Source organism: Chelonoidis abingdonii, chromosome 1 (genome assembly GCF_003597395.2).
Source record: "Chelonoidis abingdonii isolate Lonesome George chromosome 1, CheloAbing_2.0, whole genome shotgun sequence".
In the NCBI taxonomy this organism is placed as follows: Eukaryota; Metazoa; Chordata; order Testudines; family Testudinidae; genus Chelonoidis; species Chelonoidis abingdonii.
Window position 1 is genome coordinate 170,762,458 of NC_133769.1, and position 23,824 is coordinate 170,786,281.

The 23,824-nt window shown below is 41.3% G+C and overlaps 1 protein-coding gene across 1 annotated transcript; it reads left to right on the top strand.

Moving 5' to 3' along the window:
• The first annotated feature begins 5,900 nt into the window (after positions 1-5,900).
• LOC116824738 (uncharacterized) lies at positions 5,901-12,422 on the top strand. Its single transcript, XM_032780255.2, has 5 exons — positions 5,901-6,057; positions 7,245-7,607; positions 8,167-8,478; positions 9,557-9,649; positions 11,138-12,422. The coding sequence occupies exons 1-5, from the start codon at positions 5,973-5,975 to the stop codon at positions 11,266-11,268; spliced, it is 984 nt and encodes a 327-aa protein (XP_032636146.1). The 5' UTR covers positions 5,901-5,972; the 3' UTR covers positions 11,269-12,422.
• The last annotated feature ends 11,402 nt before the right edge of the window (positions 12,423-23,824 follow it).

Sequence of the window (23,824 nt, forward strand, 5' to 3'; positions counted from 1 at the left end):
CCTAGTGAATACTGACACGGAGCAGCTGTGCTCTGATACACTGGTCCTTCTAGTACACTTGCCCTTATTCTAGGCAGGACTGACTCTATTTTTAGAAACCATAAAAGGAGGGACTGACTCGGGAGTCATTCCCAATTTTGCTTTGCACCCCGGCCGATCTCAGCCAGGGGACTCATGATGCAGTGGACAGTACAGAGGGGGAGAGATAAACCGTCATCTCATTGCCAGTTTACTCCGGAGTAGACGGTACAGAACGGACTGGATAATCATCTCTGTATGATGCAAAAGCAAATGAATGCTGCTGTGTTAGCGCATGGAGAGTATCGCTCTGTGCCGCGGGCATCCAGTACACATTACTGTGCCAGAAAAAAAAAGCTGAACGGACTCCATGGTTGCTGTGCTATTGGCGTCTGCCAGGGCAATCCAGGGAAAACGCCGCGAAAGGATTGTCAGCTGTTGTTTTCCCAGAGGAAGGAATGACTGACAACATTTACCAGAACCACCCGAGACAATGATTAACCCAGTTCCAAAGGGTGGGGGGGAGACTGGCGGAACTATGAGTATAGCTATGGAATAGCTACCACAATTCAACGCTTCAGAAATTCGACGCTAGCCTTCGGACCATGGGACACACCCGGCCGATTACTTGTGCGTAGTTTGTTGGCCGCGTGAAATCGAATTTATAATATCAGTTTTATGAAACCGATTTTAGCTAATTCGATATTATCGCGTAGTGTAGACGTGGCCTCAGACAGTGAGTCTCAACCTTAACTGTAGCAGAGTTGCTGCTCCATTATAATAAGCCATTCTGAAACCAAACCAAACCAAACTGGAGTGTGTGCTCTCTAACTAAACTGGTGCAAGTTTGTGTGTACACAGCTCTACAGCCTTTCAATGGAAGCTTTCTAACAGCATTCCAGTTACCCCGTGGTCTCATAGATCATTAATTATGTTGTCCACGGAAAAACTTACATGTATTCTAATAAAGCTTACACCTATCATTTACATACATGACTCCTTTCAGTCAGAGAGATGAACAATATCTGCAATATGCAGAAGCATGCACATTCTGCTCCTTATTAGTGCTATTAACAAAATCTCTCATGATCTCATGTCATTTTAATGTATTATATCCATTCGTTGAGCACCTTTTGGAAATATTTGCTACCCAAACATACGAACTTCTACTTACCTTCATAAAGATCATTTGAAAAAAAATAATGCAGAATGGGTCACACACAGGCCAGATCTTGCAATTAGTTTCACACAGGAAGGCCCCTGACTCTGCACAGAGCTGACACATTTCATCTGGCCTCCACGGGTGTGCAGGAGTTCACCTCAGCAAGCTCACTGCAACACCAGGGCCTTAGTTAAAACAACCGGTCAGTTCAGTTGAGCTTGTCCAAACCTTTAGGACAGCTGCCCCCTACTAGCAAGGGAACTGAGGGAAGCTGTGTCTGACATCTATTGTCAAGCACAACTGAAAATCCTAATGTACGGCCATGCGTGTAATGTATGCCATCGTATCGTTCAGTTTGCTTATGTTGTTATAATCCTTTTCCCCACCAGTGCTTTTCCTGTCCATTTAGGGTGTAAACTGTTCAGGGCAGGGGCCATCTACTGTTCTGTTTGTGCAGTGCCTAGCACAACAGGCCCCACTCTTGGCTGGCCCTTAGGCACTGCTGTAATAAATATGGTTACCAGTATTGTACAAGCCACTTTTCAGAAGCATTTCTCACTCACCGTATGTTATTTGTTTTCTTGTTTTTGAAGTCGTACTTGGGTCACATTTCCAAAGCTTTCTTCACAGTCACAAGGGCAAGGAATTGACTTCTTTTAAAACAAAATTTAAATGAAAACAGAGGGCCCCTTGTCCTCGGGGGCTGGGACTTTGAGTAAAACTTAACCATTTGTCATTTTTTAGCACAAACTTCCTCAACTCTCTAGATGTGGATTCAAATAGAGAAAATGAGTGGGATTCACAAAGGTGTTTAGGTGGCTGATGCCTAAATACTTTTGTGAATTCCACTCAAAGTATCATCATAAAGAGCCCTCTATATGTAATTTTATACATAAATGGCTGAATGAGAATTTTTTTTATTGAAAAAATCTTTTAATTATTGAATTTTTCACAAATATTTTGCATTTTGTTCAAAATTTTCTACTTAAAAACAAAGCTGAAAAGAAGAATTGCCCGTTGGTTGTGCTGTCCATGTTTTATGTGTTTTCACACATACCCGTCCCCAGTTACTGGTTTCTTCGTTGCTGATTGTGATTGATTGTATATGACTAACCAGACCAATCTTTTCATTTTGGAAATTTTCATTTGCGTGAAGATAAATAAGTTTAAGGCTACCCTAGACCAGCGTTTCTCAGCCTTTTAGATACCAGACACTGGATTGCTGCCTTCGTAAACTGTGTCAGGGAGATCTCAGGGGGTGGTGCCAGTCAACAGACTGGTCATTGAGAAATACTCCTTATACCAGGGGTGGACAAACTTTTTGGCCTGAGAGCCATATCGGGGAATAGAAATTATATGGTGGGCCATGAATGCTCACAAAATTGAGGTTGGGGCAAGGGAGGGGATAAGGGCTCTGGGGTGTAGGAGGGTTGTCTGGGCTGGGACCAAGGAGTATGGAGGGAGGGAGGGAGATCAGGACTGGGGCAAGGGGTTGGGGTTCAGGAAGGGGAGCAGGTTCTGCGGTGGGGCTGGGGATGAGAGGTTTGGGGTGCAGGAAAGTGCTCTGGGGGGTTCAGAGGGTGGGAGAGGGATCAGGGCTAAGAAAGGGGGTTGGGGCATGGGGAGAGGCTCAGGGCTCCAGGCTCTGAGTGGCACTTACCTTGAGCAGTTCCCGGAAGCAGTGGCATGTCCCTTCCATGTGTGGAGCGGCCCCTGACCCTGCTAGCACCGGAGTGGGGCCATGTAGCTGCTTCCGCCACAGGTTTTGGCCTCTGACCCAGTGCCCCAGCTGGAGCACCTGTGGGGCATAGTTTGCCCACCTCTGGCTTAGACCAAGTCACAGTAAAATGTGTTTTCCATCAACATGGACAATCTGTGGCTTAACATTAAGGGCCTCCTTTCAGAATCCTACTCAGTGTTCCAGGTCCATTCCTAGTATTGGAAAAGGGATTCATCCTTAGGCCCACACTATTTTAAGGCTACTTCAGGCTAGTTTCTTAAGACAGGCAGTTGTCCAATAAATATGTCCTCTTGGACAAGTTTCATTGCAAAAAAAAAAAAAAAAAAGGAAAAGTCAGCCCTGACTGCAGTGTGCTTAAACAAACCCTTCAGCTGAAGTAACAGAAAGATACTGGCTGTGAATAACGCAACTTCCGTTATATTGTGGGACACTGGTCAAAGAACAAAGAACATTGTCTACACCATGCAGCTTTTAGTGACGAGGCTGTGTGGATGCAGCCTTGTCGCTAAAAGTCAGCGTGTGTAAACGCTCTCTGTCGGTACTTTGTTGGCACTTTTGCCGACAAAATACTTCCAGCCCCACAAGCGGTGTTAGCTTTGTCGGCAGCCCTATTCACATTGCCATTTGTATCAGCAAAACTTTTGTCTTTCTCGGCGGGGGCTTTATAAAGTACCCGTGAAAGACAAAAGTTCTGGCGACAACTTTGCAGTATAAACATACCCAAATATTTCAACCACACGTGGCTTTTTTGCCAAACAGTTTAACAGCAATACCAAAGATATACTTAGAGTACCAGGAAGCAAGGTATTTTTATGCCTAGTAAGGTACAGTCACACTAGTAGCAGCAAGCACCTGTAACTTTCTTGCCCCTTTGTGGGTCAACAAGAAGGCTGGATTCTGGCATAAATCCTGTTTTAATTTTTACTAAAAACTCTGATTTCTTTATGGCAGTGAAGTTATTTGTGCTTTACACTGGTGTGAGAGCAGAATCAAACTTCTCTTTTCAGTCTCTTTGTGGCTTGTAAAAAGGATATCATATTTCTGCTTTTGTTTTATAGACTCTCCACAAGATACAAACTCTGCATATGTGGTTTGGTGAGCATGCTTGGGCTTGGGACATCTTTAGCTTGGCGGATTTTTGAGGATGTCCAACATTATGTATGTGAGAAAAATCAAACCAGTTACACCCACCACTGAAATTCTCTTTCCGCCTCCTGTCTTGAATGAAATCCTCATCCTGTACTGGGCTACAATCGATGTTTTAAAGTGGCCAAGACTTTTTTAAATTTAATTTTGACTGTAGCTAGTGATTGACAGGAACAATTACATTATTTTCCTCCTTGTGAAGGGAGAGGAAGTAAAACTGAGATGTTTGGGGTGGATAACCGAGACACTTTCTTTTGAGCTATGTGCAGCTGTGTGAAGAAGCTTAAATATCTCCCTAATTTCTTCCATGCAACCTGACACTCACCTGAGAAGAATTATTACTGAACCATCCTTTTCAAAATGGATGCCTATGGTTAGGCTCCTATAACTAGGCGCCTGGATTTCCAAAACTGCTGAGTGTGCACTGACTGCTTTGACACCAGCAACGTCCATTTAGGCTTTTTGAAAATCTTGGCCTAAAGTACCAGGCTGGAGGAACTAAAAAAAAACATACTCAGATTCAGTGAAAGCTTCTCCCAGAGACAAATGCCAAATCCCCCGATATAAGATTTCCACATAAGGGTAAATATAAATGAAGAGTAAAATAAGGAGAGACCCACAAAGCTCACCCAAGTCTGTCCGAAATACCCAAGTCTAATCTAGGAGGCACCCCAAGGGAGAAGAGGAAAAAGACATGGAATTGAGGAGGCTAAAATATGCCCTGTAAACCCAATGTCATATGGACCAAATGAAAAAGAGATTGAATACATTTTTCTTTTGCTCTATACAAAACAAATATAATATGAAGAGACTACGTGGGCTTGGTGGGGTCCAATTAACCATGTTTATTAACCATATACAACAGGCCTGGCCTAACTACATACACACACTGCTGCTCTGGCAGGGCTCTGGTGGCTTCTGAAGCATAGAGGACAGAGACGGCCACTAGAGTGCTCATGAATTACATGAAGGGCTATTACTCAATTCCTATACACTAGGCTATATGGTTGCTCAGAGGCTGCCTATCCTATTCCTGCTCCTTTGCTAAGTGGCAGCAAATTTCAGGACTTTGTATGTCAGAGCAGAAATCGATGATGCAGAATCAGGTATTTTCTTCGTGTAATTTGTTTTTGTATAAAGTATACACAAGTCCCATTTCACTGAACCCATCTGACATTGACTGCCTTGGTAGTGCAAAGCAGCTGTCATGGGCTCCTGTCTCTGTGACTCCCCAAAATCTCAGTACTTAAACATGCTGTTCTCTGTCTCTCCCTTAAGTGCCGAGCCTTCTATCTAGGAAGCTCCCTAATCCAGCGCTGCTCACCAAGGATCACATGGCCTTGACGAGTGGCCTGGCTTTTGTGTAGCTGCTCTGCAACCTAAAGGGACCCCAGAAGAGGTGTACTTGCCCATCAGAGATACAAACAGTCCCCTTAACATCTATCTTGATTCAGTTGCCACGTGGCATTTTTAACTCTTTCTGTGGGGAGTATCATCCTAGGTCCTTGTGTGCTTCAATGATGCATGATGACAGCACCTCTTGCCACGTCAACACCTAAATATTAGTAGGTGGAGACTGGTGTTTGACCAGTTGCCCTAAAATTCATTTCTATGTTAATCATTCTTTTCTAGGTTCCTAATAATGATGGCCTACCGCTGGCTGGGCTGGGCTGTGCAAAAGATCAGTAGGCAAATTGCTCAGCCCCACTAAAATCCTCTACACTTGTTATTCTTTATATTACAGGAGCACTGACTTGACTTTGACATTTCCTTGGAACTTGCAGTACTAAGTGCACTGTGGCCTCTGAAATCCTAACATGTCTATGATCCAAATAGATGCTCTTAATGATAATAAAGACTAGCACCTTGCAGGCAGGCACTGGTTAACTCAACAGTGTTTTGCAGATGCTGCCCAGGGAACTTCAGCTGCCCAGAAGAGAGACTAAATTACTGGTGCCTTTAATATTCATCTTTCTTCTTTGTCACTCAGGTAGGCATACCGATTTGTAGTTCTGTTCAATATCCTTGTTCCCAGAGCTGTGTGTGTTCTCCCCTGGATGGTATTTGGGGTGAGATAGGGGCATATCTTCTCCTATATTTATTATAAAAATGAAGGGCCAAATAGATCCCTGGATTTATCCCCACTTCAGTGGAGTTTGACTGAGAATGAAATTGGCCATCTAGACAGAACTCCGTTGTCACCCCAACATTTTGAAAACACTCCTGCCTCTTTCTAACTGGCTTATTTTAAAGGATTCTATTTGTTTCCTGTGTGGAATTGGTCATGATGTGAACCCTTCAGAAATGTCAGTGCGCTTATTGTTGATGCTGCTTCTCCAAAGAGATGAATCATTGAAAGCTGCTGTTACTCAGTTTCTTCACTGATTCATGCTGAAACCAAACTGTTTTGATTTTCCTTCACCCTTTTTCCACTCCATCTACCAAAGCCCAAATAAAGGATCAAAACTCAAAATAAGAGGCTTGAAAAAAATTATAAATGCAGCAAGTTCCAACTGAAGGAAGAATAACTTATTTAATATAGCTTCTGTTTCAGGTATTCTCGCTTTTCATAATTTACAGCAATAAAATCAAGATGTAGAGTATGAAATTTGGGCCGAGTTCTGCCGGTTGTTACCTGACTGTAAATACAGAGTAACTCCACTGGCTTTAGAGGAGTTACTCTGGATTAATTCCAAAAGAACTGAGATCAGAATTTGGTTTTTCTGCCTAAAGCAAAACTAAAGGACAGCTGAAAGGTATGTCCCTAACCTCAAATGTCTGCTACCTGATCTTACAATAGATTGTGGTATAGAAATAATCCACAGGCACTTACAGTATTCAAGAGCAGATTTGAGCCCAGGCATGTAAGGGGCTTCTATACGCTTATAAAAGAACAATCATTTGCCTCATAAAGGTGAGGTGGACTTGCCAAAAATGATTCTAATAAATCCAATTTAAGATGCAAAACTATTTATTAACACTAGTAATATAACAAATGGTTAACATTTTCCCCAGATCCTCAGGCATAATCCCAAATGAAGACCTCCATTCCTGTAATGGAGCCCGCTTGTGGCCTAACCTCCCTCCCCATTCATCTCTATTTACAGAATGTGAAGGAGCTGTCTTATTCTTTAATATACGTGTAACTCATCTGTTCCATTTTCCTTTCCCATTTAGGGCCAATGATCCAAACCACATCCATTGCACTGAGTTCAAAGATGGTCTCAGCGTTACAGGGTGAAACGGTGAAAGCAGTCTGTGTGCAGAACATCGAAGAAACGGAAGGGTTCGCTATAACTCTGAGAAGACATGGCAGCTCTGCTGAGCTGTGTTACACACAGCTTGGAAATTTCACCATTTGGAGCAGAAATTGCACAGAGCGTATAAACCTAGAATACGATAAGCCAACAAAAGGGTTTTATGTTGTTATGGAGAGAGTCTCTGTCAAAGATTCTGGTGTTTACAGCTGCACCTTGGACAAGACACTTCCCCCTCCTGTGAGAACGCAAAGCCAGTCTAACATTTCCCTCACAGTGTCAGGTGAGCTGGGAGTTCCCTATGTTCCAAATATCCTAAACGCTACAGTGCTCTGATATGTGGGTGAAAGGACAGGTTGAAATGCTTGTGTGATGTTCACTACTGTAGAGTGTGGGCTACTTTGCGATGACTAGGCTCTGTAGTGACAATCTGAGCCAGTATGGTTACTTGTATGGCTTCTTATTTATCGTAGTCCTTGTTGGGATGCATCAAAGTCTCCCTCAGCTTCTCTTTAACAGGTAACACCTCATTCCCTGGTGCTCCCCATAAACACAGACACCAGTTCTGTGCACATGACCTATTTCCCCCACACCCACCCTGGGACTGAGCCGCTTTTGCTGGTATGGGCAGAGCAGTTCAGGGCTGTTGAGGAGGAAGAGGTGGCAGCGCTCTGACTCTTGAGCCATGCCACTGGAACCCCAGCTGAATGGCTTCACGGGGACCTCCTGATTTATGTGACCCAGCCCTGGGCTATCCTGCAATGTCCCAATTTCACCTATGGGGCATTTTGTGGGTAAAGAGTTACAGTGAGCAGTGACTAGCTTTCTTCCCTCTTTTTCAGCTCTTCCAGTGGTTGAGGTTTCGTTGGCCTCTTCTTCACCCATTGACAATGAGACCAGGTTAACTTGCAGTGCTTGGGACTTCTATCCTGGGGACATCCAGCTCTCCTGGAGTAAGGGCAGCCAGTTGCTCACTAACTCAACAAGGAATGACTCTCTGTTCCACAATAGCAATGGGTCTTATTCCTATATAAGTAACCTTGTTGTTTCCAAACATGACTGGAATGAATTTGCTCAGTTTTCCTGCCAAGTGAATCACTCTGCACTGAAAATGCCTGTTGTGAAAAACCTCACCCTGACCCAGTCTGAGAAAGGTAAATGGGTACTGAGCATTTTCAAGTTGTTTAGTAGCACTAGCCATTCAAGATGTTCATATGTGTTTGTGTTAGGAAACAGGTATTAGCATTTATTTGTACACAGTGAAATAAGCCCTTTATTTTCATAGTTTGCTCTGAGTGTGCTGAAGTTGGGAGAGCTCCCAGAGATGGAGTAATAGTACCAAGGCCCACATATTTAAAGATACTTCCACTTTATGGTGCTCTGCCTTGCAACAAATAACTGATTTAGGATCCTAACTCTCAATTTCAAAAGGGATGTAGGCACTTAGGAGCAAAATTCCATTGACAGTCCGTCGGATTCACAGCCAAACACAATTCAAGTTTTAGGACAAAACTCTGCCTCTAAATGGCAACATCTTTTAGTTGTTTAAATTGCTATTATTTGTAAATGAATAGAAACTGGGTCTCCTGAATGTCACTCCAATGCTTTCTCCAGTAAGCCCTTGTGAAATTAAGGTCCTCTGTGTTTATCATTAGTGATCCTGCTTTTTGTAAAGGGTAGGAATGATAACACTTGATGAGGTAATTACTAAATCTGATTGGAAAAAATTTTAGCTAAAAAGTTTTCTTGATCAAATATGAGATTTTATCCTAATGAAAATATGTTTGCAGGAAAATGTCAATTTCATTAAAATTTTCAAATTTTTTGAAGGGGAAAATTCAAAATCAAATGTTTTAAATTGACATTTTGCAATGTCAACATTTTCAATTTTCAAAACAAGATATTTTTGTTTTGATCCAAAATTTCAAAAAAAATTTGTTTCAGCATCATGGAATCAATTTTTTTCTGAACATTTGTTCCGTTAGAATTTCTGATATTTTGATTTTCATCCCATTCAGGATGAAAACAAACACCAAACTATCAGAATTTCTCACAGGACAGAAATTTCAATTCCCTACCAACTCTAGCAAATCCATCTTGCCTTCCTAAATTCCTCTTGTAATTTTCTTCAAAAAAGTAGTGTTTGTTCCCTGAGGTGAAACGTTGATGTGCACTCTTGAATAGCTGCTGAACTTCCTATTGTGTAATTTACCTGTGTTTTGCTTTCTAAAGCATCTTTAGGTTACAACCTGTGGATCCTTGTCATACTGTTTGGTCTCTTAGCAATATTGGTAGCAATAACTGTGGCAAAGTCTGTGAAATTAAGTGAGTATTCAGCTGTTTCTTTAGTCTTTTTTATTTATAGTTAATGTTATATATACTGATTAATTATAACACTGTCTAGGTGGCACCTTTGCCTTTTGTTTGAGGGAATCAAAACAACTTTAGTATTTGTGGTTATGTTGCCTTCTAATGACTTGAGGCCTACCAAGTTGATGTAAGCCTTAATACTGATGCAAAGTCTTGCTTAACTCAAGTGATAGATGTCTGTGTATTTTGAACTGAAGAGCTGAAATAGAAAGAAGGTAAAAATAAATAAAGATAATATCATTTTTTGTTAGAGTGGAGGTTATTGGTACTCAGGTAACCCCTTGGTGCTCTCCTGCTCTGATGGACTGAATTATCACTTTTTCACTTCAGCAGCCGGCTGCCTGCTAAATACTGGAAATACCATTTCCGCAAATGTCCTCTACAGGCTGCTGTAGAGCTTTAAGCTGGGAAAAGCTTGATGATTATGAAACTAATGATAGTAATACCAAAATTTAAAGAAACATATCTAATATACAGGGAATGAGGTGGATAATGGGATATAGAGAACCTTTCACCTCTAGGTCACCAGTCTCCATTCATCCTTGGCCCAAAGCGAGCCAGAGTGAAAGGTGACCTGTGTGAAATGAGTTGCTGGTCCCAGTGGGTAAGTGTTCAGATAATGAAAATCTTCCCTATAGTTGGTCTAATTGATACCTTTTGTTGGCAGCCTGAGCGGAGAGGCCAAGGTCTGAGTAAGCATGGAGACTCAGTTACCCTTTCCCTTCGGCATGGAGGTTCATTGACAGGGTAGCGTAGGGAAGTCTGCACTGCTGCTGTCCCTGTTGTCTGGCTGAACAAGGGACTCAATGCCTGGGGCTGCCATCCTTGCACATTTCATCATTGCTAAATTTGGGTGTCAATTTTAAAAGAAAAAATTGACAATGTACCCATGATGCTATACAATCGCAGCACATATCATGTGTTAGTGCAATAGCTTTCCCAGCCGGGTGTCACTTATGCATTATAAAGACATACACATGCACAGTGGGTGGAATACCAATCGATGTTGAATAAAACACTCCCCACAAAAGTGCTTTACACAAAAAGACATCTTCTGCTGAGGGTGAAATACGAGCTTTAGTTCCACCTAATTAATCATAGAGTTTAGGTTTTGCTTCACATTAACATTAGTGAGGGATGAAATTATACAACCTTATAAAAATAAAACTTTGTTCCTACCCAAATAAGAGGATGTGTATTATCCCTCTGTGCAAAAAGCTACTGTACGCATTGTGTTCTATGAAATATACTCCCTCTTGTGGGCGAATATAACCCAACATTAACACAAATATATCACTGTTCTGTATAAGTTAGAATATAATTTGTTAAAGTACCAGTGACACTTAGTTTTGGAATGTTGAACTGATTATTGATCTGTGTTTTATGTGTATAAAATGTGCTGTCTCTTTTGGAGCTAAGCCCAGTATTATCTCCCTGGTTTAGGATTCAAATCCACATCACAGAGCTCCGCAGAAAGGGGATTGCCAGAGACAGCTGAGACGCATCCTCCACAAGAAAGCCAGAGTGATACAACCTATTCATTGCTTACTCGTTATCCAGGATCTGCTTTATGAGCTGCTGTCAAGTGTAGTGTGTGGGCCTTGAAATAGAGAAGAAGAAAATGTTGCATCCCATTGCAGTCTTCAGAACTGGATGTGCCTATTGGATGATTACAGACAGGAGTGTCTAGAGAAACAAATAATGACTTGCTCCTGATAATACTGAAACCAAGAGCTGTTAAACAAGTGAAGTAAAAGCAGGGGCAAAGCAGTTTGCTGGACACTTGTTGGAATTCTCAGGGATAAGACAGTATTATGAAACAAGACAACAGGCATGTAATCTGACACATAAAGGGAATTGAAACACGCAGGGGATTTTTCAAAAGGTGCCCAATCTGAGTGCCAGGTTATTGTGTGCCTTGAGGAGATAATGCACTTATCTGGAGGTGGAGCATTATGGGCATGACCATGAGGTTAGGTGATTGTTTGCATCCAGCAGGACTTGATACTCTTCCTTTTGAGTCAGTATTGAACCAATATTCCATCAGAACAGTAGAGGGATGTTTTTGTTCAAGGTTCTGCTTTTCAGATGTCATGTTAAACTTAGGTACCAACCACTTATGATCATTAAATACCAAATATATCATATGTAAGATAATGAGTGTTCTGACTATATTCTTGTGTAACAGCAGTCTGTCGAAAATTCCCCGTCTAGTTTAATTCAGATACAGCACGACGTGTGCTGTCACACATCTGCCATATTTCACCACAGAGGTGGCTGCATTTCAGTAGCTGGCAAAGTGATCCTGCATGCAGTATGTAGGTTGCAAACCACTTTGTGAGGTGCTTGGGAAGCTTTTTAGATGAAAAGAGCTAAATAAATGCAATGTTTTATCACTGAGTGAAACAACCCTGCACTTATTTTCTTCACAAATGTTACACAAATCCTTGCTCTCACCATATTTGAGTGTATTACTCTTTGCTTCCTCAGCCATAGGCACTTCATGAAAGACACTGATTATCTAAGTTGTTGACTTTCATAGAAAAAACTATCACCATGCAGCAATAAGAATAGCTATATTTTTTTACTATATTCTTACTAATCCTCAGTTCCGGGTGTTTATATCCAGGACACTGGAGTATATTAATGCATTGAAATGACAATGTCTGAAATTTCTAGACCTGAGATCAAAATGGAGGTGCTATTGGGAAGAAAATGGTGTTGTAGGTCAGGGCTTTCTGTTTAGTGTGTGCTCGCTTGTCCATAATTTGTTCTCATGTGTCAATTGTATAATTGTTTAAAAATCATTAAAGATATTTAACAATGAAAGATATCTAGACTCCCTATCCATCCTTCTAGCTATCCATTTGTGTCAGACCCAATTATTTCAATTTTGTTTTTATTCGGTTTTCCAATGACCACTGCCTCTGAAGTATTTATTCAGATATGAGAAAGAAAAAAATGGAAAGAGGGTGAAAAGAGCTAATCAGAAGTGAGGGGGCTTTGTAGGCAAATTGCTAGCTGCTCATAAGGTTCTGAATTAATAATATAGCTGGGTCAAATTTTGAGAGCTTTCTTTTAAATCATAATTGATGAGATTTTAACAGCTGACTTAACATCCACTCCTGTTACTTTTAATGGGATTTAGGTATCCATGTCCCTCAGGCAACTTCAAAAATCTCAGCTTTAATGTTGTTTTCAAATGAAAGCTTAGCTCTCAGCCCTGCATCAAGCATAGTTCTTACCTCTGTGTTTAGTTCCATTAGTGCCAGCTGATTTACCACCAGGGTAACTAAGATCGGAATCAGAATCAGGTCCCAGAGAAATAACACAAGTTTCTCTTTCTTTGCAATCAAGAGGCACAGAATACATTCAGTTGGCCAGATATTCAGTAAAGAAACATTTCTAACTTAGAGATCAAAACTAATTCTAACTGGCCCACTACTACCCTATGGTACCAGTGCTTTCAGGTTCAGCATTATGTTTCTCAGCTTTCCAGAAACAGAAAGCTCGCTTCAATGGAAGGAATAGGGACTGGTCAATTAGGAAACAAACAAAAACCATATGACCCTTTGATAATCATCCTGGGGCTTCTTGGTAGAAATGTCACACAAAAGGAAGAGAAGAATTAATCTCTCAGCTGTTAGTAGTTGCTCAGCTAATAGCTTTTCATAGGAAAAAGAAAAAAATAGTCCAGCCATAGAGGAATGGTTCTAAAATATATTGGAGATGGTTGTTATGGAAAAGTTAATGCAACAAATATGTACTCAGCAAAATACACAGATGACAGATACTTAGATATTTGGTTACCATTTATTTAAATTTCAGATAAAATACATTCATCTGTTTAAAACAAAAAATCAGCACCTCTGTCCAATTTTTTTTTAATATTAACATGTGATAGACATACCTGGACTGTTAAATATGGGTAATCAGAGATTTCACTCAATTTAATAAAATCACTAGAAATGACATGTCATTGACACTGTAATCGTACTCACTTTGTAACCCCGTGAAACAGAGAGATCTGATTACAATATACCTTTCTAAACAAAAACTTGTCTTTCTAAACAAAAACTCACTGTTGTAATGGCTATCATTTTGTTTCTGATATTTACATGGCAAGGATTTGTAAACCTGCCAATACTTCCTAAATAATAGAGTTTAAAAAAAAATCAAGTGGCTCAGAGTTCAGCCTTCAACAATTCTGCACCAGGACAGTCATGTCTCTCTCTGACAAAGGTGACTTAAAGACACAACAAGACAAAGTCCTGTGGGGACCACAAGATCTAGTGATGTGTACTTTAATTTCTTGTTTCACATTTCAGATCACAGCTTACCCCATGCAGAGGACCATGCACTCCTTAAGGACTTGAGGAGGTGGAAGTACTTTTGGATTGGACCTCAGCACAGTGGTAAAATTAATTGCAAAGCAGCAGCAAACAGGTCAGGGGAGGAGTCAGTGCTGGAGGTCTGATAAGGCCAGACTGAATATTTATTCCCTGAAAGGTTGAGTGCAAGATTTCATACCAGTAATAAGGGTGACCTGTTATTTCTTAAATATGTTTATCTACCTACTCCCTGAAGGCACATATTTTTGGGTCTCAAATGGCAGCACTATATCAGCAAAACCTTACATGTAGGAAGCGGTTAGCTTGCAACAAAGTTCTGACCAGTGACACTTATAAGGTTGAAAAGTGTTGACAATGTAATCTGCATGATGTACCTGGCCCCGGGCTTCTATGAGGGCTGGCCAAAAAGTTTCTGCCAAAAATATTTTTGACAAAACCCTGGGGTTTTGACAAAATTAAAATGTTTATGAAACCCCAAAACTTTTCAGGCAAAAACTCAAAATGTTTTGGGGGTTTTCAGGTTTGTTTGTTTTTTCACGGGGTGTGCAGGGCAATGGGGAATCAGGCCCTCCATTTTTTTTCAGACTGCATCTGCAAATCTATCTTTTCATGCCTGTCAATATCTTTTAATTGCTCTTTCCTGCTGCTATTTATCATATTATTCCTTAGCTCTGTAGGTCTGCTATTTAATTCTGAAGCATACTTTTATTGGCAAGACCATAACCAGTGTTGGGCTCTGATCTTGCAATAGTAACTGTGTGGATGATCTTGCACTCCTGCACAAAGTCCCATTGAGATTAATGGGGTGCCTCACAGGCATGAGCCACCTAGGAGGGTTGGACTGAGGAATCAGAGACCTGAAATTGTGTTGTAGCCTCACACTGTACATCAAGGAGGTTTATTTTATTATTGCTGTCAAGAACAAGATGCAATAGGCTACAATCTGTAGAATAAGTGCAGTTCTTGAGTCTAAAAATTACAGTAATTTCACACCAGACGAATGAATATTGTGCGTGGGAAGATCTCCGCTTATGCACAAGGGCTACTGAGAAGTTACAGAGCTGATGTTAACCACAGGTGGTGGTGGTGTGTTGGTATTTTGCAAAGCATTTGCTATTTTCTCTCTCACTCTGTCAGATCTAGCTCTTTGGTAAGTGTCTCGGTCACAGGGTTCACTGCACCTCTGTCCCGTCTCTGAACTCTCTAAGACTACCCTTCAAGGCCTCAGGCCTCATGCCTTTACCTTGCCTGGGCTGGAGTCTCACAATTCTCCTGCTCCTTAGACGAGGCCCTGAGCTACAGCACATTGTGTATCACTGTGCTTACTTACCCAGCAGGGCCAACTGAGTTCTGCCACCTGAGGTTCTTCCCTCTGGGAGTCTGTGACCAGTGCTGAATGCAGTAACCAAACAGCCTTCTCAACTCCAAGTATTCTTTAATTTTAACAATGGGAACAAAGCTTTTAGAGAAAAAAGATTTAAAAAACAGCAGTCAGTCTACACGTCTCTCTTACCTAAAGGTTTACCATCCCTTGATGGCTACATAGGCAGATCTACCTTCTTCAGACACCCCTAGTGTCTCATTTTGGTTCCTGCAAACAACTACCCCTCCACTCCCTTGAGAGTGTGTTCCTTTTTAAACCTGCCAGGGTTCTTTTGATCTCCTTTGTTCTCACACCTTTTCTCATCCTGGCATTGTTTCTTAACAGTCCTCAAGTGTTTGAGGGGAGGCTTATCCTGAGTCATTTTTTCCTTTGCTGGTTATTTTTCCTGATAGCCCCCTATTACACTAAACCAGTATTTTCATACCGCAAACATCCCAGTAACCAGATCAACATACACTATCCATTGCTATTACAGCACAGCTCCACATCCATCACATTGTGTCAAATCTTCATTCTTTATATTTTTGGAGGTAATCATTGACAGACACTGCATTTGGAGGACAATGTTATTGACAAGCATTTCAACTTCCTCCTTTCTACAGCACATGGAACGCCAGCTGGAGATTCCAGCCTCCTACCCAAGCCAGTATGAATCTGCCATGAGGTGATGTGTTTCTTAGGGCTTGTCTACAAAGAAATTTCACTGGTTTAACTAAATGTGGCATGTTAAACTCATGCGACTTTGTGTGTGAATGCTCCTACTTTGCTTTAAATTTAGCTTATTAGTTTAGCTTGCACTTATGACCTTATCTACATGGCCAAGTTGCACTGGTTTAACTAAAGGTGTGATTTTTAAACAGATTTAGTTAAACAGGTGCAAACCCCTGTGTGGACATTCTTATTGTGGTTTAATAATAGCTTAAATCAATTTAGGAATCCCTTTAAATTAAATCACAATAAATCATTCTTAAACTGAAATCAGTGTCTATACGGGGGGTTATGCTGGTTTGTTTAAAATTAGTTGAAAAATTGATTATAGGTTAAACCAGTCACATTGTCTGACATAGACAAGACCATAGATTACATGTGCAAGATAAACCCATGTAACCCAAGTTTAGTAGCTTCTACAGTTGCAACAGTTTAACTAAACTAGTTTAATATCACACCTCTATTAAACTGGTGCAACTTCGTAGACCAGGCCATAGAAAAAGCTAATGGGCCAATTCCTGTCTTTGTATCTCATGAAATGCCATTGACTTCAATGGAGTTGCAGCAGACTGAGACCAGTTCTGGAGTTTCACAATAGGGGCTGTATTGTGGCACCTACATGTGATTCACACATCTCAAATACACAAAGCACCTTAAACCAAAATTGCTGCTATATGGCTCATTTGCTCAAATTATGTGACTTAGGTGGGAACTCTTCCAAGTATTTGGTGTGTTTTTCAGGAAGCTTACTGTACAGTAGGAGGGGAGATGCCAACAATTATCTATCAGCTGGAAACCAGGATCCAGTGACAGCTTTCTATGTATAACAAGAAAGCTAAACTGGCTGACAGCATTTGTGCTAGTAGCACTTAATTACTGATTTCATGACAAGTTTTCGCTGAAGTTAGCAGCACTGTACTTTTCCATCTAAAATTCTAAATGCTGCTTTAAAATGCTGGTTTTTTGGAGGCCAACTTTCTGTCTCTGCTAAAAACTATTCCCTAGACACATACATGGGAGCTCCTGCACTGGGAATTGAGATGGCCGGTTTAGCCCTAACTGCATGATGTCTAATGTGGCTATTGAAACATCTACTCCTCATTTAGGTTGTAAGCTCTTTGGGTCTCTCTTTCTCCTGTGTTTGTACAATGTTTGGTTCATGACTGGGGCTCCTAGATGCAGAGCCATCCCTTGGGTTTGGCGAACCAGGGCGACTGCCCCGGGCCCCACGCTATGGGAGGCCTTGCGTTTCGATAAAATTGTGAGGAGGCAGGCGGGAAGGTGAGGCAGGCGGGTGAGCGAGGTGAGGATGCGAGCGGAAGGTTGGGGGGCGCAGGCAGAGCCCCACTACTAGAACCTCCCCTCCCGCAAGCGCCCCCTGCCTGCCGATGGGCCCTGTCAACCAGCACCTCCCCCTCCCTCTCAGAACCTACCACGGATCAGACGTTTCATGGCATCAGGAGGCGCTGGCGGGGAGGGGAGAGGAGGCATAACAGGGCTAGGAGGAGGCAAGGCAGGAAGGGAAGAGCGGGGGTGGGAAGAAACAAGGTAGGGGTGGGCCTTGGGGGAAGGGGTGGAGTGGGGGAAGGGCCTGCGTGGAGCCTGGGGGAGCACCCCCCCAGCAGATTAGAAACTTGGCGTCTATGTCGTGGGCCCCACATGCCCCTAGGGATGGCTCTGCCTAGGGGTTAAGATAATGCAAATTTAAATATTACTGACCTCAACCAAAACCAAGGAGCTCAGTACTGCAACTTCAGCATAATTCTGATCCAGATATCAATTTAATGGCTCAGGATCATTTCTACTAAACATTGATCATTCCATATCTCAGCTTGGGGGTTAGAAAGGCCCCAGATTTGACCAGCTTTGTTATTCCTGTTTTGTTGTTGTGTGATTTTATATGTATCTTTATTAAAATCATTGAAATAATAACAAAGAAGTTTCTTTCCAAGGAGAAATTGCAGTACTCAAATAATACTTCCAATAAAGAGATGTTATATAGAGGGGAATACATGACAATCCCTGCTCAGGGGAGTCAGCAAAAGAGGCTTATGCTTTGAATTTTATGTGGGAGAGGATGAGGAGTGTTATCACTATTTTGTTTACTAAAAAACGTTTCCATCTGATTTCCTGTTAAGAAAAAAATTCGTATTAATCAGAGATGAGACAACCCAGCTCTCAAGAGAAACCCTACAAAAAGAAACCTGTATTCAGGCAGGAGGAAAAGAAAAATTTGCTGAGGGAAACCATTTGCATCCAGGCTTTTCCAAGCAGGCGAGATAATCTACCTCAATATGAGGAGAAATGCTTTAATTTAATAACCCTTTTGATACATTGAGATCCTTCCCTGTGGATTCTCAGATAGAATGGGCAGCTTCAATAAAACTGTCATTAAGAGAACAAGGATGTAGGAGGGAGAAGATAATCTTGTGATAGTTACCTTTTTTAGTTATACAGTCATATTCAAATACAAAAACCCTCCTTGTTCTGCTTCCTGCAGTTTGCTTTGTTCATATTCATGTGTTAGTACACTGGTCATTAACCACAGGCTCATGCTATAAACCACTAACTAAGTCCTGAACTTGGTTCTTCTTCCTGTAGACTCTCTAATATGCAAATATCTTTAAGGTGCTCACTCTTTGCTCCACTTTCGGAACTTTTTTCTTGTTAAATTTTGTTTTTACAGTTTAAAGGGAATGAAACCCCAGTTTGTCTGTTATTTGTTTGCTGAATTTTTGGACCGATGAATGGATGGAAGGGTGAAATGAAATGGAAAATCATCCATGAAATGAAAGCTAATTAATAGAATTAAAGCTTGAAACACAAAAACAGCTGTCACCAGAGAGTCTGGAGGCCATAGAAGCCAAGACACCAATTACTGGAGGATCTATTGGGTAAGAAAATTAAATTATGGTGCTTTCTCTGTGCTAAATTTGTAACACATGCGGGTCATGATAGTGGAAAACCACACAAACTAGAGAGCTTGATGAAGCTTGTATCATAAATGTTTGCTTTCACCCTGGACCATCAAAGTTTTTGAAGTTAATTTTCTTTGAGATGTTCAGGCAGAGAGAGGTTTTAAAAAGCCTGAAAACATAGCTTTGATCCCAAATTGCAATTTGTAATGTGTGGACTTTTTTTCATGATTTAATCGGGACTCTGCATGAGCACATGGGTTTGCCCTAGTGATCCTGATGAAGGATCAGGGTTCATATGCACATCTGAGCAACTCTATAAATGTTGTCAGTCTATTCAATCCATACACAGCAGATTAAACGTGAGAATTCTATTAACCCTGTTACGGTGAAGCCGGTTTTCGTTAAACATTCTCTGTTTGAAATCCCCACTCCCCGTTACACATACACAACACACGCTTTCTCTCTTCTGGTATAATCTCCTTCTCATTTAAAGGCAGCTATGTACTACCACTTGAAAAGTGACATGTCCCGTTGATGTGAATAGCTTGATGAACTCTGGTGGGAAGAGTTCATTTGGAGAATCTAATCAAAAACAGCACTGGCTGCAGTTCTGAGTGTTCCACAGCGACTTGCTTGCTACACGGCAAGACTGTGCATGGGTGAGTTTTTTCCTAGATGAATTTACGTAGTTGTAAGTCTCTCGAGCACAGTTCGTACAGCTGTGCAAAAGTGCTGAATGCTTTTTATGAAAATATTCAGGATTTTGGTTTCGGTGATTTTTGTGCTCCTGTATTATGGCTTTTCCACGATATTCAGTTAAATAGCTTTTGTCACACTAAGAGCATGTGAAAATATTAGTGATCACAGGTTTTTGATTTCAGCGATGTTGTGCCCCCCTAAAATGTCATTCTTTTCATGAAATTCAGGGAAACAACTATTTTCAAATTGAAAACAATAGCTTTCCGTTTTTTGAAGAAAAGCTGCCTGCACTTAACCAAAAATCAAATTTCACTCAAAAGGTAAAATTCACACTTGTTGAATTTTTTTAAATCAAAATAGCACAATTTTCATTGTAATGAAATGGGGGGGACCCTCAAATTCTGTATGGTTTCCATTTTGTTGCCAATAGTTCACAAAGTTCTAATTACCTTGATTGAAAGTTTTTTTAAAAAAAGAGCAAGAGCTCCTCAGACGAAGCTGGTAGCTCATTTCCATCACGTTGACCAGGGGCGCTTTAACTTCCTTTCACATTCACCTCATTGATTGTGGTTTTTATACAAGCTGTTGGTGATACAGCAGATGGCATGTTTACTGCTGAGGTCTAGCCTATATTAGAAAGGGTTTGCCAGTATAGCTCTACCTCTAACGAAAGCACAGCTTATACTAGCAAGAGCACTTTTGCCCAAGTACTTAAAACCACTTTCCCGAACAAAATAAGCTACACCATCATAAGGACTTTTTGCCGGTATAAGTGTTGTAGGAACAGCAGTGATCTGTATGCTCTGTATGACTATGCTATGTATAACCCATATGTTCAAAAGGTCTGTTACATTCCCCCCTGCCTTTTGTCTCCTCTCCCTTTTTGATTACCTGTGAAGTGGCTTCCCCTCTCCCTCCTGGAATGCTTGTGGGATGCTGGTTGAACAGCTGGAAGATCACAAGAGCTCCCAGGTAAACAGCATCTGGGACTCTAATTAGGCAGCGATCACACGCCCAATGCATGGACACTGGCCAAGGTGGAGAGAGACCAACCAGACATGGCCAAGTCATCTCTAGTTGCAGGCCATGAGGAACAGGTCCTTAGAAGGGGAAGGGGCCATGTGCTCAGCAGTGCACTCACAAGCTTGTACCTCCTGTGGAGACCCTTCGCCCGGACCGCCTGGCCAGTGGTTCGCTGCATTGCATTCTATCATGCCTCGGGATGACTTACCTCCATCACACCATCCATCACTGCACTGTGCGACACTTACCTTGAAGATCCTGACATCTCCAGTGCCATGCCTGTCCTGGGAGTATGAGTATGCGAGTGTGAGTGTGACCCCCACCGCCTTCGTGCTGCTTTCTGCCAAACTCTGGCGGATCTTTAGTCCTCCCTAAGCTTACTAGCTGGCCCAATTTTGAGTAACAAACAGCATCTACAATTAGGGCTTCTGCCAGCATAGCCATATATAGCAAACAAAACTATGCTTTTGAAAAAATGTTAAGTGTAGATTCAGTCTGAGTCAGCACTGAACCAACACCCATGTCACATCAGCAGTAGTTTGCTCTGATAAGCCTGGTCTAAAGCTAAAAGCTCTGTTGGTAAAAGCAGTGACTTTTGCTGGTGTCTCAACTATACCAACAAATCTTTTGTAGGGTAGACAAGGCCTAAGTACCATTGAATTTGGCCTGATGTTAATGCAATGTTAAAGCTGAGATTTGAAATTGACAGGACAGTCAAAGCTATCGCTCCTACAGGAATTGTAACACAGCCACATTGCACATAACATTGAGAAAGAAGAGTTATTACCTCAAGCACTCTGTAGCCAGCTCTACCCTGGGAGATGTCTGCGTTTACGAGAGCCCCGCTGAAGCTTCACTTTGTTGTTCTAGCATATGAAACAATGCATAAATCAGTGGGACTCCTCACCATGCAGGCCTGATTGCAGAATGAGACCCATAGACAGTAGCAGGAAGTGTAACGTATGTGCAGGGGGAATGGAGGTGAGAACTTTAAATGTCATAAACTTGTATAGGTCTAAAATTCAGTCATGAATTTCTATTAAATATGATCTGCAATGGGGAAAAATAGATTTCTGACCACTTTGTTTCTTTATGAAGTAGAAAGAAGAGCTGACAAGGTGCTTTGGGGGTTGCACACTGCTACCTCGATATAACACTACCTGATATAACACAAATTTGGATATAACATGATAAAGCAGTGCTCAGAGGGGTGCAGGGCTGCACACTTCAGTGGATCAAAGCAATATAACACAGTTTTACATATAGTGTGATAAGATTTTTTGGCTCCCAAGGACAGCATTATATCGAGGTAGAGGTGTATTTGGGGTTTTATTTTGGTTTTTGTTTTTCCTGAAGGGGAGTTTCTATTTGTTTGGAGTTTTTTAACCTTAGAGAAATAGTAGGAATATCAAGCCTTTTCTTGTCCTGTTTTGCTGGAGGTTTCCCTTAGAGGTCTCAGAAAATGTAGGTCAACCTAGCTACAGTGCTCCAGGGTGAGAAGTGCACACCTCCTGCACACTGCAGCTGTGCCGACCTAACTCCCTGTGTAGGTGTGGCTAAGTTGATGGAAGAATGCTTCAGTCACCAGAACTAGTGCCACTCAGGGCAGTACATTACATACATGATGGAAAAAATCCTTCTTTTGCTGTAGGTGCTACAGAGGGATAGCTATGGCCCTATATCTGCGCCGCTGTAGTATCTATTGTGTAGATATGGCCTCAGCCTTTAACTGAAGGTACTACAGTGCTGAATTATTAACAAGAATTTTTATGTTAATTGTTAGACATTCATGTTAAGTAGCTGGTAGCACAAAATAAATTGCCTTATTCTTCACTGCATTACTGAGGTTTTACACTGGTCTAATGCCCCTGAAGCTTTGTCTACACATGCAATTTGTATCACTTTAACTACCATACCCATATAAAGTGGTACAAGCTTTTGTCAGTGTTATGGTGTGCCACCTATAAATGTACCTATACCAGTACGGTATATTTCTGTGTACAAAGTGGAATAAATGATACCTGTATAAAGCACCTTTATATCAGTATAACTGCATTCACACTAGGAGTTGTGCAGTAAAATTATACGGTAAAAAAAACCACCCCAGGCCCTTAAGAGACATAGTTATACGGGTACCCACACTCAATGGCGAATCAGGTCCAAAGAGTTTTAATAATTGACAAAATATAACTTTCTTTCTCATTTAATTTGGTTTCACTTGCTTGGTGTCTGTAATGCCATAACCCTACCAGTTCTCCAGTCATCCAGAGAGTCTTCCATGAAAAACAGTGTCACCAACATCTGAATTTCTAATGTTAAAAAAGGCAAGAAAAAAATTAAAACAAAACAGAGCTTGTGGCTGGAATTTTTCACGGCACACTAAGGGAGTTAGGCAACTGACTCTCAATGAGATTCAGCAGTCACTGAGCTCTGCACTCTCTTAGGTAACTTTGGGAATCTCAGTGTGCAATCCTAAACTATCAGTGAAATTAATTTCATTTAATAAACTAAAATAACATTTAATTTAAAGTGAAACTACCTCTTCCAAATTTTAATAAAATTATAATTAAAATAAAGGCTAAATTTCTCCATAAATAGATGGTCCAAGTGATGAGTGCTCTTGGGAGACCCTTGGGTTCAAGTCCCTGTTCTATCACAGATTTTCTGTGTGCTCTTGGGCAAGTCACTTAGTGTCTCTCGACCAAATATGCAAAGATCTTTAGACACTCAAAGATGCAGATAGGCACTTACTGGGATTTTAAAAAGCACCAAGGGATTTAACTCTCATTGCCTAAGCACTTTTGGAAATACCAGTTGATACCTATCTTCCTCTTCAGGTGACTCTATACCTTTAAAAATCTGGAGTTCTGTGCCTCAGTTTCCCATCTGTAAAATGGGGATAATAATAAATGAAAACTCACAGGAGTGTTGAGAGGCTAAATACATTAAAGATGGCAAGGCACTCAGATGCTCTGGGAATGGGGGCCATATAAGTATCTACGATACATAGGACATTTTTACACAAGGAAACAGATCTGTGGAATCA